Genomic DNA, 17,865 nt, shown 5'->3' with positions numbered 1-17,865 from the left:
TCGTCTCGTGACGCTGATCAAAAATATCTATACTTGATAGGGTCGGAAACGTCTCGTTCACTGCGTTGCAAACTTCTACCTAAAATCATAATACCCTCTGCAAGGGTATAAAAACGCGAGAGAGGGCGCTGCCGCAATAAAAAAGGAGAACTTCTGCCAAGCTTTACCTACCTAACTTCAGCGATCTTTGTTCAATGCAATCAAGCGGAAATTGATACGTCACCGCCAGCGAAAGCTGAACCACCCACTTGGCACTCAACAAAAGTGTTGCCAATTTGTTGCAAATAAAATTGTTGATATGGAAATTTTATGGTACTTTTTTTCTTTTACACTCCAAAATTTACACACAAAATTTTAGTGTAACCCAGAGAGAATAAAAAGGTGTTTCCATTCTCAAATCAGAATTCTAAAAAACTGCGGAATTGTTGATAGCGGAATTTGTTTGATTGCTTCTTTTTCAACTGTAAAACCTTGCCTTCGACTTTTTTGAGACCTTTCAATCCACTCATTGGACTGTTTGACTATCCGCTCATATTGGATTGGATAGGATTGCACTGGTAGTTTTCAAAAAAGTTAGCATGTTCCATTTTAGTTCTCCAAATGTTTCTTCGTGGCAAGGTCACACTAGACCGGTGCATCTCATTTTTTAATTTAGGACCTTTTACAGGCCCCAAATCCCTGCAGACTGCTCCATTTTTATGTGCAATCCGTTATTTTGAGCCATAAAAGATATCTTTCGGCTCTCTCTGAAGAGAAAGAGTAGGCAACAGAAACGAATGATCAAATTAAAGTTTGGCCATCAATGCGGCTTACAGGCATGGGGCTCCATCTTCTCAGAGGGAAGCTATGACCACGAGCCAAATCCCATCTCTATTTCCTGGCCAACTCAAACGCACATCAATTTAAAACTTAATCTAGCCACACAAATAAGCCGCTCCAAGAGTTAAGACCCAAAACAAATGACGGGGGTTTTGAACCAGACGAGGGGTCTTTACACCCCCCCCACTGTAGCCCTATTGTATGCAAACAATTTACGGCCCAAATGGCCAGCTTGCGCCGTAAGATGATGACGTGGAGGCCGGAACAGTGGAGGGCTTGGCGACGGGGAATTGAATAGCAGTGGAAAGAGGAAGAAACAGGAATTTCGAGAAAAAAAACTAGGCGGTGGCTCAATCATAAAACCAAAAGTGAAATATAAGAAGACATGGATAATTTAAATTTACCACAGATCAGAAAAGGAAACATACTAGTTAAAGTCTATAGACTCGAAATAAAACTTAAGTAAACTATATACGCCCTTACAGAAAGTATTTTAGTTTCAGACAGGAATATTGAACACAGTGAAGATGAGATTTCGGATATCGTATATATACAGCACAAATATTAATTCGTGATCGGCATCAACTCAACACAAAGTCGATCTAGCCATGTCCGTCTGTAGGTCCGTTCGATCTACGCAAACTAGTTTCTCAGTTTTAATAACAGTTGTATTAGCATGAAACTTTTCGAAAAAGATATATTGTGGGTACATTAGGTCAAAAGGCGCCGGATCAGACAACTGTATTCTATAGCACCCCTAAACTTTCACTGGGGGAATGTTATTTGACAAGAGTATTTAAACTTCGGCTTAAGAAAGCTAGCTTCTTTCTTCGCGGTAAGCTTTCAACTGAGTTCAATTTATTTTCTGCATAATTTTCCTTCAAGTGCCTTTAAGAAGTTTTGTCAGCAAGCCAAATATTATTTTTGGAAAATGTATGAAACCTTGAAACGTAGAATGGAGATGAAGACTTCAACACGAACGCATTGAACTTTTACGTGGCAATTATTTTCAGCGAGGAGCAGAGCCACTTGGACTTGTCTAACGGCCCTCAATTAAGTTAATTAGTATAAAGAAGGTAGTAGAGGTCCTTAGTTTTGTGTTATCTGGTGCTCATGTTTCTACAATTAAGCCAATTGTTGTAAATATGCAGCACTTTGCTGTGATATTGCGTTCTTTTCATTGTGGCAAATCGTTTCCTTTCATTTTCCCCGTGTTCCCAAGAGTAGATACCAATTGTTACTCTTTGGCTATATTTGTTTCCTTATCGTTTAGTCGCGTATTGGATAATCTGAGTTGTATTTTTATGTTTAGGGCATTTCACGTCCTTTTATCAAACTCTTTACACTCTTTCTACAAAAACTGTTGTCTTAGGATGTTCTTTAAGTGAAAAATATGCGCAATCGACTTATTTTTGTTCTTGGGGGTTTTTGCCATTACGTTCGGATCCAACAAATCAATTGCATGCAACATAAGCGTTGTAACTAATAGTGGGAGTGACGTGAGCAAACGTCTGTTGCTTAACTAGCTAAGCATCCGTTTTGGTTCCTGTTTAATCAGTCGCTCCTTCGTGGCATTGTTAAAATATTTTTTTTTTTTAATAACGGTGAAGTCAGCAACAATCCTTAAAAATTTCACATGTTGTATCTAAAGTTGATTAATTTTTATAACTGAAACGGTAAACAAACTTCGGCTTGCCGAAGTTAACTTCCTTTCTTGTTTTCTAATATATTCGGGCTTTAACGTATGGTTTTTTTTTTATTATTTTACTTATCTTATTGGGTCTATATAGCAGTAAAAAAAATGTCAGCTCAATAATCCAACTGGAAATATTTTTGGCCTCTGCTATACTAGATCAACCAGTGTGCACCGCCCTAATGACTCCGCAGGCTTTAGCAAGTTTACAAAGGTGCTACTATGGTTGCACACATACAATGTATAGGTACATATAAAATTTTCGATCTGTAAGACTAGGAAAAATGCGTCTGTTGTTCAGTGCCAGAATATTTTTAAAGAGAGCAAATACGCAAATATAAAATATTGAACATGATCTTGGTATTAGTTTCCTATTTGCATATTAACCATGAGAATTGTTTTTTAAAATGTATTGCTTTAAAAAGATACAGTTTTCTTTGTGTAAACAGAGAATGAAAATTGGGAGAGGGAAATGCGATGTGCCACTGCCGCAGGGGTAGACTCAGTGGGTTCTACCTTCCACGTATGTTTGTGGCAAGATAATGACATACCTTAACCCATGTTAACCTACTTTTTCACGTTATAGTTGTTTTTGAAGTGTTTCTTTTTCTTTCCTCTTGACCCAAACTCAAAAAAAGAAAGCGCAAGGGAAACTAAGAGTAAAGAAACCACGGTGCGTATGGGCATTTATCCTATTGACATAAATTTGGCAATAGCAGTCGTAAACCGCTTCTCTCTTTTCCACATTCGCACAACTTACTTGTTTTGCCAGTAATAAATAGCAATAATCTGTGTCCAAAGTGGGCGGAAGTACACACTTATCACGCACCAGTTACTATGTCTTAATTATGCACTACGTAAAAAACAGCGGGCAACGGTTAAGTAAGGCCAATCAATTGTTGATTTTGTCATCACTTGGTTTTTATTAAATTCCCATTTAATATTTTTTTCCTAATTAAATATACTTTATGCCGTAAAAGAAGATACGAATTTAGAACAATGGAAAGAGTTCGTTTAACATAAAAAAAATTTTTTGTTCCTTTAAAGTATCAGACGTTAAATTTAAAATTTAAAATCCACAGCAAAACTATGTACTGAAAACTGCTCATTCTTGCATCTTTACTGTTCTTTAACAAGTGAGCGGGAGTAGTAGAAAACGATGCAGCTTCGTTATGCAAATGTTTTACCATTGAATTTGATGGCCGCGCATAAATGTAATTATATTGTGCATTCTATACAAAAACAAACATAAATGCATAAGTACATAAATGCGCGTGTAAATAAACAGTAGATTACGTAATGCCGATGCAGTGAATACTATATAACGTATTATTATGCATAATGCATGTTCGCATTCCTTAACCCACGCCAAACGAGCAACATTTAATTTTAATTAATTTTTTGATTTGCTTTTTGCACCGATATTGGCGATGATAATGAGTTTTCGGTAAACGCGGGTTTGGGGAGTTATTGATAAACAATTTATTTGCGAATTCTGCTGTGGACGCAGCTGTGAAGTGTATTGTGGGCGTGGATTTTTGGATAGAAACTGGGTGAGTATTTTTTCGCTGCGTATTCTTGCATCGGGCGAGGACTCCAGGACAAGTGATGGCAATGTTTCTTTCCTTTTTGGTGGATTTCTTTAACCGTCGACGCTTTGGTGGCGATTCTGTGATGGATTTTCTATCCACCCCGTCGGTCGAAAAAGGTCCGACCAAAACTTTAAAGGTCAAACTCTCGTCACCGCTGCCCGTGACTTTTGAAATTGTCCGCAGTCCCTGGGCAATCGAACAGGAATGCAATGATGGCTTTGATGGTTTCGATGATCCTTGTCTTCCGGAACTTATCATTTGAGTCAAGCCAAAGCTTCATTTAGTTAAATTAAAACTGTTTTTTTCATAATCCAATTACGGCCAAAGGCAAAATCGGAATGACAAAAAGTGGCATAACGGCCAGACAACAAAAAGTAGACTATCTCGACAAAACTCAAACAAAGCACAGCTGAGAAAAATAAACTGAACAAACCAAACAATGCAATAAAATGCAGCTCCAACAAATTTTTAATTAACTTCTTGCAATTAAAACAAGAATCAAATGAGGACACCCATATGAATGGATTCAATAAAAATAATAACAAACCTGGGCCGAAAAAAATGTATTACGATGGGGTAAGCTGGTACGGTATTACTTGTTTGTATTATGTATGTTATGTTTTGCAAGTCGAGAATAAAATACAATAAGCCGAAAGTTGTTAAGATTTTACGTATACATACATAATAGTTAATAATTGTTTGCTTTAATGCCTTATTACTTGCTTGATTTTTAACTAATTGACTGGATGTAGTAAAATATTTCCTGGGAATTTAGTCAGATTGCCGCTGTATAACAGCTTGGCCTTAAAAAATATTGTAAGCAAATATTAAAACCGATTTATGCCCAAAGTCAAATTCTCCGTCATCAAGGCATCATCTCCGAAGCTCCGCACCCATTCGTGGCTTTTAAATTCCAATTTCCGTTTGATTTCTCTGTTCTTCCCGTTTTTGTCGCGATTACAACTGTATGGCAACTTTGTAAAACATTTTTGTTAAAGTCCAAAATGTCTGAAAAACAGTTCCGCCCCAGCAATTAATGCCAAATGTTTCTTCTTTAGGCAGCCGTCTGTTGATTGGTTATCTTCCGATTAACTCCCAATTGGCAGGCCGAAACGTCTCTTATTAAACAGGTGTGTGGGTATTGGCATAAATGGTGCAGAGGAAATCCGGCAAAACCTCGGAAATCTTTTCACGCGCACAACTTGAGCCCAACTTTCTTTTAAGCTATCGGTATAATCCATTTCTTTGGCCACCTTTTGCAGCACAGTACACTCGTACTAAAACCGTTACCAGTTAATGTTAAAGTTTTCTTAAGCAGTTGGGCCTAACGAGCCATTGCTTACATTCTTTCATTACATTTATAATTTATTTATAAGATTAACTATAGCGCGAATATATAATAACCTCTACCCATTACCAATAATCGCATTTAACATTTAAACATTTCAGGTTTGAATGCCAATCGATTTAGAACAATATATGATTTACGATTTATGATTTGATTGCCCTATAACTGTCGTTTGTTGCGCTATGGATTTATTATAATCCTTTGTGTGGATGATATGCACTTTTTGGATCTGCTGCTGCAGATTCCATTGGGGATCGAGCGCTTCTTCGTCTATATTCCCGTTATGTCGCTGATGGGATGTGGTAGTCGCAGCCACGTCCAAATTTCCCTGGGCTCTCATGCAGGCAAACCAGTCGCTTATAATACTGCACATACTTTTCGCTTCTGGGAAAGTGGTTCGAGGTTCCTCCTCTTTAATAGTGATTCCTTTCTATCCAACAGCTGTTTTGCGCCAACGGGATGACACAGATGACCATTGTATGGATACATGTTAAACAGCAGTGCACGAAATCAGAGGCTTCAGTCTTTTACTCAGAGTTTGAAGCATTCCCTATTACAGTTCTGGATAAGAAGCATTTTGATTTGCAAATTGTTAAATATAGCCCCAAAACGTAATCTTTAGCTCGACTATCATTAAATTGCCGTTAACAGCCAAAACGGTTTAAGTAAAATCCTTTACGGCGTTTAACCACCTTTCTCTGCGTCCACTCTTTCTTTTGCCTATTGCTGGCAGTCCATTGAGTTGTTAAAACCGCGGGATGGGCAACGGGGGATGGGCAATGTGAAATTTGTTTTAAAACTAAAGTAATGGCAGGTGCATGAATATTGATCATAGCGTCATGAATTGTATTAACCAGACCTTAACCATTTTAACCGCAAATGGTGTGTCACTTGCTATGATTGATTGAGGGAGTGGGTGATTATCAGGGAAGCTAAGAACGGAGGGGGAAATATTTCAAAAAGGAAAATGAACCTGCACACCACTGGAGCCATCCTTCGACACTTTAAACGCACTTCACCACACCAAAATAATACTGGGAAGTTTTCTCTTAGTATGATAGGTGTCACCGCTAAGGTTAGGTCAAGGTTTTTGTACCATCTGCACTGGTGGTTGTATAAGCTATGCAAGTTAAACGTAAACCAGCCTCAAGTTAAATAGCAATGAAAAACCCGTTAAGTCATGTAAAGTTACGTGATTTTTTAAGCTGATCAGATAATAAATATAGAGGAGAGTGAGTTATATTCATTTTCCTATTCTTTTGTCCATAACTTGTTCATACAACATACCTACATTAAAAACGAGCATTTTAAAGAAGCCGTTTAACCGGTAGGGCAAACACGGATAACTTTTACCCAAGCCTTTTCATGTTTTCCTACTTCCAGCTTACGGATCTGGAGCAACGTGTTATTGAAGCGGAAGAACGAGCCGACGAAGCCGAAGATAAGGTAAGAGAATCTAGCAAGAACGTTACATCCCGTAGATAAAAGTAAAAAGTGTAAAATGTAAAAATTCAAAATAGACAAAAATGTAAAAATCGGTGTTTTTATACCCATTACTCGTAGAGTAAAAGGGCATACTAGATTCGTCGGAAAGTATGTAACAGGTAGAAAGATTCCTTTCCGACCCCATAAAGTATAAGGATCACTAGCCGAATCTATCTACCCTTGTCCGTATGTCCGCCCGTCCGTATGAACGCTGAGATCTCGGAAACTATAAGAGCTAAAATTTTCATACTTGGCATGCAGATTCCTGGGCTTCCTACGCAGCGCATGTTTGTTTCAGCGGGGTGCCACGGCACTTTAACGCCCACAATCCGCGAAAATCTGTAGCGCCTACAGTTGTTATGATAGAAACAAAATTTAGAAAATACTGAAATGTATTTGTCTTATTAATACCTGTTGACTCACCAAAAAAAAAAGGTGCCACGTCCACTCTAATGCCCACAAATGGCCAAAACGCTTAAATCTGTCTGCCACCCATAGGTGGCGCCCTTAAATATCGCTATTCTGCCTATATATCTTCATTATCCCTTTGCTCCCATAAGCTGAGTAACGGGTATCTGATAGTAGAGGCAATCGACTATAGATAAAATAAAATATTTTTAAAATTGTTAAAATAATTGTTATTTTTTTGTTCTGCCATTTAACTTTTGGTCTTGAGAATATCATTATTTTAATAATTTAGAATTTTGAACGACTATAATTTATAGCTGCCATAGGAACGAATGGAAAATTCATTTCAATATAATACCAGGACTGTTACATTTTTATATCGGCAAACATATACGGCAATAAATTGAAAGCGGTGGTTAATTAAAATTTAACATTATCTTAATACTTCTGAAATTGGTTTTAAGTTTATTAAAAATCGGAAAGCTGTGTACATACAATGCTCTAATGGGAACGACCTGCATGAGTATACAAGCTTTAGCTTGCCGAAGCTAGCTTTTTTCTTGCTTTTTTTGAAGTTGGTTAACAAAGCTGATTAACGGGTATCTGTTAGGCGAGCCTTGCTTTTTGAATGCGTATAGTATCTGTGCTTGGCAAGGGGTGATTGGTGGTACAGAGTGTTTGCAGAACAAAACCCCTAATATGACTTTCGCTCAGTAGCCCCGAAGCACCCATTGCTCCCAGAAACACATTAATGCAGGCTTGCGTTGGGGTTCGTGCGGTTGCAAACGGAGCGGAGCTTTGCCAAAACTTCCTTACAGCCCTTTTTGTCTCTAGAAATAAAACTACCCCCGATAGCATGACGGACACAGGCGTTTGCTTCTTTAACTTCTTTTCTATTCTGTCTAGAGGGCCTATCTTTGTGACAAATTGAATTCATGATACTTTTTTTTGCGCCGAGAAAAAATTCATGTACCAACATGTGGATCTAAACTAGCCAGCATGATGGGATAGAAAGGCAATAGCAACCACTATATTCTTGTTTATATTACCTTAAAGCTTCGGTTTTTTTTTTAGTATTGAAATGTTAAAGCCTCGTTTTTCGTCTTGGGAAGGAAGGAAGTTAACTTGGGCAAGCCGAAGTTTTTAACCCTTGGTGTTATAATAAATAAATAAAAAACCGTGTTAAATTTTTAAAGATTGTTGATATCTTCAGTGATATTAAAAAAAATTATTGCATTATTTCTTTGACCATTGCTTTGACAGCTGTATGCTAGAGTCGTCCGACTTCTGTTAAATTTAATTTAAAATTCTTAAAAATACAGATAATGATATTATAATGACGTTATAATTTGTATCATATTATTTTCCCACCAATTTTCCGATCGAATTAGATTAGGAAGGATTAGGATTATTCCTATGGGATATAGTTGTCAGATCTGGCTGGATCCGATTTATATACTACCTGCTTTTAAGAAAGTTTCAGCCCGATAGCTTCAAAACTGGGAGACTAGTTTGAGGAAAAACGGAAGGATGGACGGACATGGCTAGATCGACTCGTCTAGTGATGCTGATCAAAAAATACCATATACTTTATGAAGCCGGAAACGTCTCCTTCACTACGTTGCAAACTTCTGAGTCTAATCATTATACCCCCTGCAAGTGTATAAAAATAAAGTAATCTACATTAATAACAGTGGGTTAAATTACGCAAGAATAAGGTAATATATACGAAAATATTAATATAGACATGCACATCTATTAGAAGTAGATTAACGTTCCATATGTTGCCACCTAACATTTTGGCAGCCCATAACCAGTCAAGGTCTTAGGTGAAAATGACACCGACGCTCTTACGTAGACCTCCATTCAAGTGAATCTTTAGGCCGAGGGTTATTAAGTGCAAAGGGAATTAATATTCCAGGACCTTCCCTCACCGCATAAATTATTTTTTAAAGGTAAATATAAGCATGAACACCTTTTAGAATACCACAACGCGGTTAGTTAGACATTTTCAAAGGAGATTGGGTGTTTTTGGGCGAGGGTACTAGGGTGCTAGCACATTGTACATGACAGTGTTGAAAAGCCCCAAAAAGTCTGCCAGAAAAAGCAAGCAAAACAAACAACACAAACGACAATGGAGCTAAAACATTCTCAAACTGTATTTGTAAGAGCTGTAAATTCTGGGGGTTGCAAAGCTTGGCAGCTGAGAGAGAAACGAAAAGAGAGACTTAGTGGGAAAACAACCCCAAAAAAAAACAGAAAACCTGAATGAAACACAGAGAACAAAAAAGAGGAGCGTAACAAAAGGCACAGCATAAAAGTTGTGCAAAAGAAGACTTGTAGCTGCGAGGTTCTGTCTAAATTTGGTTTGGTTGATTGGCTCATATTAATTACTGACAATTTTGCAAAATGTAATGTAAGGTGGGCTACAAATCGGTGAAGATATTTCCTGCCATGAAAAGGCCACGAAGCCATCGATTGCTAAACAAAATATCGGTACATAACGCGCGCTTAATGCGCCACACACACGTAAATGTGTACGTATGCAACTGTAAGAAGAGAAAAGGCAGTGAAAATGATGTGAGCCTTGGCATCGGAGTAACAAGACAACAGTAATAAAAATTACAATCGCGTTGTTATATTTAAAGAGTGATTTTAAGTGACAAAGACAGAAAATATTTATAAACGTCGTCGATAATAGGAGATTATATGAATGCCATGATACAGCACGGTCATAAAAGAGCTTGCGCAAAGAGAGCGAAATAAATCTCTCTCAATGACAGCTGACTGCCGAAAGCAGCACAAAAAAGCAAAATTGGGAAGAAGCAGCAGTAGCCCAAAGGATACAATTACAATTAGCAGGAAGTTGAGTTAACTAAGCCCGCAGTTTAAATAAACAATCAAAAACAAGGAAGAGAGTCAACAAAACAAACAAGAATTAAACAAACACACATATCAAAATTAAGCCAAACAACAACAAAACGTCCATTTACAAACCAGCAACAGCAAGGAAAAGAGGAGAATAGGCAAGAGGCAGAAATATCAAAGAACATAATGGAAGAGGAATTGCTACAGTGAAAGAAATCGGGATTTTATTAAGTAATTTAAGAACGCCTATGCGGCAACAACAATTGAAAGGCCGCAACAAAACAGCTAATAGACATTACAAAATCGAACGCCAATAAGAGGCGATAGAGATATCCGAAAATTGCCAAAGACGCAACGCAGCGTAAATGTCCACAAAAATGCTTAGAAAGCGTCCTGAGGGAAAGCATTGTCGCTGTTGCGTCTGCTTTCCACAGAAACAAAGGAAATACCAACAACAACGATTGCAATAACAACAAATGTATCAGTAGTAGCATCAGATACTAGAGTAAGGCTAAGTTAGAACTAACGTTATCTTTAAAAGGTAAAGTGAGAGTGAGAGGAATAAGAAACGAGCAACGAAACAACGGTACTGGAGGAATAAGAAACGAACAACAAACAAAACCTCTTATATATATGGATAACTATAGGAAAAAGGTAAGATGACCTTATTAATGCCAAGCACCTATACTACCAACCGATTTTACTTGCAAGTTAAAGTCGTAAAACGATGACGTAATATGAAAAAGCCTCTAATATTTCTCCAGCATCTCCTTGCCTCCCAACCTGTCCTACCTGTCAATGCATGCCATGTATTCAATCCAAGGATGAGAAAATTTAAATTATTTGCCATGCACAATACCATGTATCATACACTAGTCGGCGTAAGTATTTTGACAAAAAAAAGTTAAAGAAGTTACTTACTTCGTTTAACCTCTGGCATCAATGGAAAGGTAATTTAAATGCCGTTTTAATGTTACAATACATTTCTTAATTCATTCGATGTTTTTTGAAAAGGACGAATTTTTGTGAGAATCTACTTTTTTAACTTTTTTCTCGCCTTGAAAACTTAAATTTTTTGATTCATACATGATTTCTACAAACTAAACTGATGCCCACTGCAATAAGAATTTTTCAAAAATGATTTTTCTTATAAACTATGCATCTGAGCCATATTTGTCTCTTTTTCATACAAATTGTTTCCGACTTTGTCACCTTCAAAAATCATGAAAAAAAACAAGAAAAATGATTTTAAAACCATTTTTTTTTTGCAGTTACTTTTTTTTTTGGACAATCTTTTTTTTCGGCATTTAAATTACCTTTCCATTGATGCTAAAAGTTAGACGAAGCAAGTTTAAGGTTTGGGTATATTTAACTTTTGTTTCGTCAAAATACTTATGCCGACAAGTGTATGCCATTTTTTAAAATAGAGAAAACCTTCGACCAGATAGCTCCTCAAACACCGCTGTTAGTTCAATTAAACGATTTGTATTTGATCTTGTAACCTTTTTATTGCTCTTGCTCTTCGAATACGGAAGTGGGTCAGCCTGTTGATTGTATTTTTTCTCTAGAGATACTTATCATTGGAAGCGTCCGACCCATCTCTTTTATTGTTGCTTCATGATAATTCTCAGTTCGATTCATATTCCCGTGACTGCAAAAGCTGCAGTTTCAATTAACGTGCCCGGCATGAGGCAGCATGTTTGTTGATTGATTGCCACCGAGACGCCCAGAAGAGGGGTTTTGTATTTGGGTTCTGTGAACCTTCCTGCACTGACTGCTAGCCATTCATCTCTGGATAACCACTGATTAGATGTGCCAGCTCCCGATGCATACACGAATGCTCTTGCTTTTTCAGATTGTTATTTACATCTACAAGTGCTAACCCCACAACTTCATTACCATGTTTTGGTTCGAATATTTAAAAATTCAAATTGAAATTGTCAGTCCTCAACATGGTAACCTCCTTCAAAATGGTATTATTAAAAGCCATAAATATTTTGAAGTATAATAAGCAAAATTTAATTGCTTGTCAGAAAAGTGTTCTAGGGTATTTGCAGAGTTGCAAGCCACATTTCCTCCTCCTTCGTATTTCTTCGATTATGGAAGCGTTGAGGGACCTCTATACCACTTACCCACTATGCCCAGTTTGTCTTTCTGTTTAGCTGTTAAACATTGTTTCACTTGAATTAATGATGCATGCATCCGTCATCGGAGTGCAGCCTAGTCGTCATCGTCTTGGCTGCTGACGATTGCCACATTCGCTTGAAGTCTCCGCACTTCGCCCACACTCCAAACTTATATAGCCGTACTGGACTTAGCTAGTGTTTCTCAGTTTGTTGCTCTGATCCAATGCCCAACCGCTGCATTTGAAAATTGCAATGCCTTTAGTACTAGCGTATAACATAAAGCATATTGTTTTTAAGGACGTTTTAGCAAAATTCTGTATGACCTCCATGAAAGGAGATGTACATATACACTTTACTTCTTAAGATATTTCAGGACTTTTTTATACGTATCCCTTTTATACCGAGCAATTTTACTGTTGTTACATTTAATAATCTATGTATGTAGATTTGTATTTTGATCGTTTCTGTTGTTATTATTAAGACATTTCTCTCCGCGTTAAAGTGGTTTTAGTCATTTGTAACCACCGCCGACTTCATTTTAAACTCACCAGCAAGTAGACGATACTATTTGGTGGAGTGTGGCTTTTGTAGCCAACAAAATGCTACTTCTTGTGCCGAGAAATGGAGCTACGCACGAGTCAAAATGAGTCGAGGGGCTGCATAAATGTTTATAAAAATAGAGAGGAGAAGTCGCGACTCCGACGGCAACTAGAAGCGGTGAACGATGTGATAGATATCTGCTAGATGCTTTCGCGTCCCTCGAGCGTCTCATGGCTGCGTTGGGTCGTTAAACTCACATAAGAAGGGAATGGGATAATCTACTTATTCATAAGACAACAACAACATTAACTTGCTCCTGAACAAAATTTTAATTTTGTATACCCTTGAAGAGGGGTATCAGTTCGAGGCTCTCTCTCGTGCTTTTTTTTACCAAAGCATTATTTATTTTTAATTTAAAAGTATTATACCCTCTGCAAGGGTATAAAAAGGTATCTAGAATATCATATACACGCATGTGCCTTTAGAAGGAGTCTTTGGCTTAAAAAGCCCGCGGCAAAATCAATAACTTCCTCTATTTAATGATAAAAAAAATATTTTTTTTAAAACTTACAAAATTAAAATTGGAGGGTATTTTAAACAATTTTTTTGGTTTTAATTAATTCAATTGGTAAAAGAAAGTGTATAGAAATTGTTTTGATTACACAAGCTAAATTGAAAACATAACGTTAGAGGCAGAATGAATATAATATTCGAGCAAAGGACCCAAACCAGCTTTATTTTTTTTTGGGACCAATCAGCGTAACTTCGAGAAAAAGTATTTTTTTTTCTGGCCGCCATCCAGTCTGGAGGTTCTAAATAACCATATAGCCCGCTTGTTAAAGTCGACTGCCTGACTGCTAGGACCCTGGATGACAATGCCTCTGACTCATCGGTCTTCCCTTTTCTGTTTGATGGCTGTTATTTCTGGCCTTTAATCAGGCAAATTGATAACAGCCACCGCAATCAATCAGAATGAGTCAAAGTAACATGTTACATTTATATTATTGAACTAGAAGTACAAAAAAAACACACTTTGTCGAAAAAAACTTTCGGAACAGAATTGCCATGCGCTGCCGCTTCCAGCATACACATTTAGACGTAATCTGACAAGTAATGAGCACCTGCCCCCGGCTTCTATTTTCCCATATTCACACTGAACCCCCTTCGCTTTGAGAATTCCGACTGACATCCGTTTCCAGCTGGATCTCTATTTGTTTGTTATTTTTTTGGGAGTCATTGACGTGGTGAGTCATCTAAGAAGAAACAGCGGTGGTTAACAGGAGGATTTCCACCATTTTGCAGTTTTATATGGGAAAAACAGCTTCCAATAATTAAAATGAATCTTAAATAAATAGTGAGTTAAGAATTTACTTATGTATTCAGTACTCACAGATCGTCATCTTTTGCATAAACTTAGCCATTTCATTTAGGGGCATAAAATCCACAGTAAATTGTGCCATCCTCATTTACTTAGTATCATTGTTATGTAAATAGAAATAGAAGGTAAACAGAAGAAAAGTTATTATGTTTTATATTAATTTATTTATTGGTGTTTAGGAATTTAAATTTACTTTAAAGGTGCAAAAAACCTATTCAAAACCCATTTTGCAGTCCCCTCCGAAGGCAAAGGCTTAACACTAGCCTTGCAAAATGTAGCATACGAGGGATTTTGGATATGGTATGTATATTTTGTGGGCTGTGCAAAAACGAACTGCCTTTGTTTGATGCCACCCCAAAAATAAAACGTGCGTGCATCGCTGGAACTTCCCTCGGACATTTTCCCTCTGCCAGCGTTAGCAGCAAAATTTCTCTGAGCATTTCCCAGCAGTCTTTCCACTTCACTTGAGTTCAGTTTCAGTTCTTGTTGGCAGCCCGAATCGTACACTTCGGCGTTCGGAGCCCGATTATTTGATAAACTGAGCCGCAGTGTCACTCCTTTATTTTGTTTTTTTCTTGTGACATTTTTGTCTTTTTTTTGGCAAATTTGTGGTATATTGCCTAAAGTGTTCAAAAGATAGCTAGCCTAAGAACTGAAATTATTCAAGAAGACCAACCCTTGGCCGGAGTTAAGTTATCGCTCACGATCGTCGGTCCAACCACCCTCTGCGGTCCTGAAACCGGTTTATCTCTGCAAACCCAGATCGTCGTATTTATGCTTTTTTTGAGAGCTCTATGCGGAAATCCACCCCGAACCTTTAAACCAATACCTCAGTGCTTACATGGCAATGAACTCTTAGCCGATCTTATAAGAATCAGTGAAAGGACTGCTAATACCATTAAAAATGGCGAGAATCGCGAAATCAGTGGCAAGGAGCCGACCCACACAAAGCTCTCAATGTAAGTATCTAACAAGAGTATGACATTATTCTATTAGAATAGGGAAAGGCATTCACACTCTAAAAATTTTTAGGAACATTAAGACCTTTTATGAAAGAGACTCATAACTTCCCTTTCAGTACAATGTTATTATACTCCTGTACTCAGGTTCTCTCTCCGCTATAGTTTATTCGCTGATTGCCAATGTTTATATTAAACTCAGAGAACGCTGGTGAAAAATACACCTGCCTTCTTTATGATAAATATGTATCTGCCAGAAGTTCTTATCCTCCGCCTAATAGAGTTTTCCCTAAGCAGCTTTCTGCCTCCGAACGTCTTTGAGTGCTGTTTAATGTGTTGGGTCCCAGCTGTAAGCAGTCATCGCCAATGCTTCATAAAAATCGAGTATTTATGAATCGGAGACGTGCAAAGTTGGAAGAGTAACAAAATACTTTTCCCTAACATGGAGTGGGTGCTAAGGCTCAAAATGAAGTGGGCAATATTTGTTGAAATTTATATGAAACTTGAACTACGAAAATCTGATTCTCAGGCCTATGATTATAAGCTGCATTTCTAAATTGCGTTAAGGCCTTTTTGAGTAACGAAACCAAACCAAGAGTAAACCAATTTAAATTAAAAGTTGCATTCGGGGTTCGAGATCTTAGGAGCCAACTCTATATTATCTTCTTTGACAGTCGGTAGATGATTTTTAATCGATTGGGCCAAAATGAAGAAAATCTATATATCAATGAGAAATACGCTCCTTGGATTTAAAAGTGCGAACTTTTTTTCTTTGAGCCCAAAAAAAACGCATAATATACACACCCAAAAAAATGGTGAAATTAAAAATGTAAAATAGAAACCCAGACCTATTTCATGCCCATATGTCAAAAACAGTTCTCGGACAAAGAGATGGTTCTCCTTAAAGACTCGATCCGGAACTGTACACTTTTTTAACGTTGGGTTTTGGAAGGCAAAGTAAGAAAAAGTTATAGAGCATCTCGCAATTATGTATGTTTATTACTTTTTACAATGCCAGACATGGACACTACTCATGCCGCACCTCGTCCCCCCTTGCCTTAACACCATAGGTCCTGCGTACAACTCCTTTAGTACATATATCCTCCTGCATTGTTTGTTCTCTCGCATGGCACTATGTATCCCTTGACAATGTGGCAGCCCAGTCGAGATGAAAAAACGGCGATAATGGAAAATCTTAAGAATTTTGGAGGTTGAATCACACAGAGCGCAATCTAAATTAAAGCCCAGGTGCATTATCCAAAAATAACGTTTCCCCAAAAATAAAAAACGAGAATAACAATGAAATGCGGTGTAAAATATTTATCAGATACGCAACAAGGAAGCAAGTTCACTAAGAATTTCCACTCTACACTTTCTTCGCTAATTTATCCAATTAGTTTGATCTTGAAAAGTTAACCAAAGCTATCTAAAGCATTCGGTATCTTTAGATCGAGACCACGTACTAAGTTTTGTTTGTAATTTTGGTTGGATGACGAAGGAGTTTAAATTAAATGAAAAGGGAAGATTAAGGAGACAGTGAAAAAAATGTATAAAGGCGCTTGACCAAAAGAATGCCGAATTCGATGAAGTGGTCATAAAACACGTTCCGGGATAATGCCTAAAATGTACATTTTCATTTGCTGCCAGAAAATTGAAATTGGAATGGAAAAACCATTCGCAGTATACTCACCATTTGCCAGAGGTATTTTCCGGGAGGAAAGGATGTGTGGTTTCCCTGCGACTATGGAGAGTTCCTGAGAAGAATTAACTTATAACTTTATTAAAGGATTTGCTGAATAGTCCAAGCAACGGGATACAGTTATTCTCTAATAAATATGTTATTCGGGTTATCCTTTGTCCATCAAAAATTGCCCTCTGCTCGCGATTAAGATATGCGACAGCGCTGTAGCTACAATATCGCGTATATATTTTGGAAAGTTCTTGGAAGGAGGAACATCAAATGGCAGATAAGTGGCAATTTCTTCGTATGACCCTGTACAATAGGAAGACTGAAGACTGAGGATGACTGAGAACTAGATGTTAAGGGAAATGGGGCGTGCTTAGGAAGGGGGATGGGAGATTGATTTTTCAGGCCGGCCACAATGTTTTATGAAGTGTTTGCTTGAGTGGTTCTGCCTTATTCCTTCGCGACTGCCGCTTTGTTGACTATAAATAACAATGGAATCAAGACTTCAAACATCGTAGGAGGACAGAGCGGGTGGCATTTGCCCAAGCAGAAAGAAGCACAAGAAACGCAAACAAAATATTTATTTTTTTAATTTCATTTATGTGTATCATACAATGCTTGAGTGGCAGAAAAAACGAGGGGACGTAGAGCAGTGGAGTATATAGCTAAAAGGGGGTAGACTCTGTTTAAGTTGCAGCACATTTTGAGTAATATTTACAAATTGCCAAGAAGAAACTTTGTTAGCCGGAAAAGATGGGCAAATTAATATAATGGGTCTCATTTAACAGTGAGTATGTACTGGAGTTTATAATAAAAAATTATTTTATTAACTTAAGCCTTATTCATTATGGTCCCCTTCCCCGGTCTTTTTAGCTCCCGCAATAACGTCCGTTACTCATTTACTGTCTACCATCGGAAAAGTCTTAGGAACCACACTTGTGTGCTCATTTAGTCCTTAAAAC

At 37.6% G+C, this 17,865-nt stretch overlaps 1 protein-coding gene across 14 annotated transcripts in view; it reads left to right on the top strand.

The window, feature by feature from the left end:
- LOC108024147 (uncharacterized protein CG43867) overlaps nt 1-17,865 on the top strand; it is a 76,587-nt gene that overhangs the window by 49,052 nt on the left and 9,670 nt on the right. For 11 of the 14 annotated variants that reach the window (XM_050889049.1, XM_017093943.3, XM_017093937.3 and 8 more), the window contains one exon: nt 6,836-6,898. The exons of 1 other annotated variant lie outside the window; for it this stretch is intronic. In XM_050889049.1, the coding sequence (XP_050745006.1) occupies nt 6,836-6,898 (63 nt within the window). Of the gene's footprint in view, nt 1-6,835; nt 6,899-9,654; nt 10,868-14,771; nt 15,217-17,865 lie in introns of those variants that run through there. 2 more of the 14 variants (XM_017093944.3, XM_017093945.3) reach the window with 2 other exon arrangements.

Source organism: Drosophila biarmipes, chromosome X (genome assembly GCF_025231255.1).
Source record: "Drosophila biarmipes strain raj3 chromosome X, RU_DBia_V1.1, whole genome shotgun sequence".
Lineage (NCBI taxonomy): Eukaryota > Metazoa > Arthropoda > Insecta > Diptera > Drosophilidae > Drosophila > Drosophila biarmipes.
This window is presented reverse-complemented; position numbering and strand designations above follow the sequence as displayed.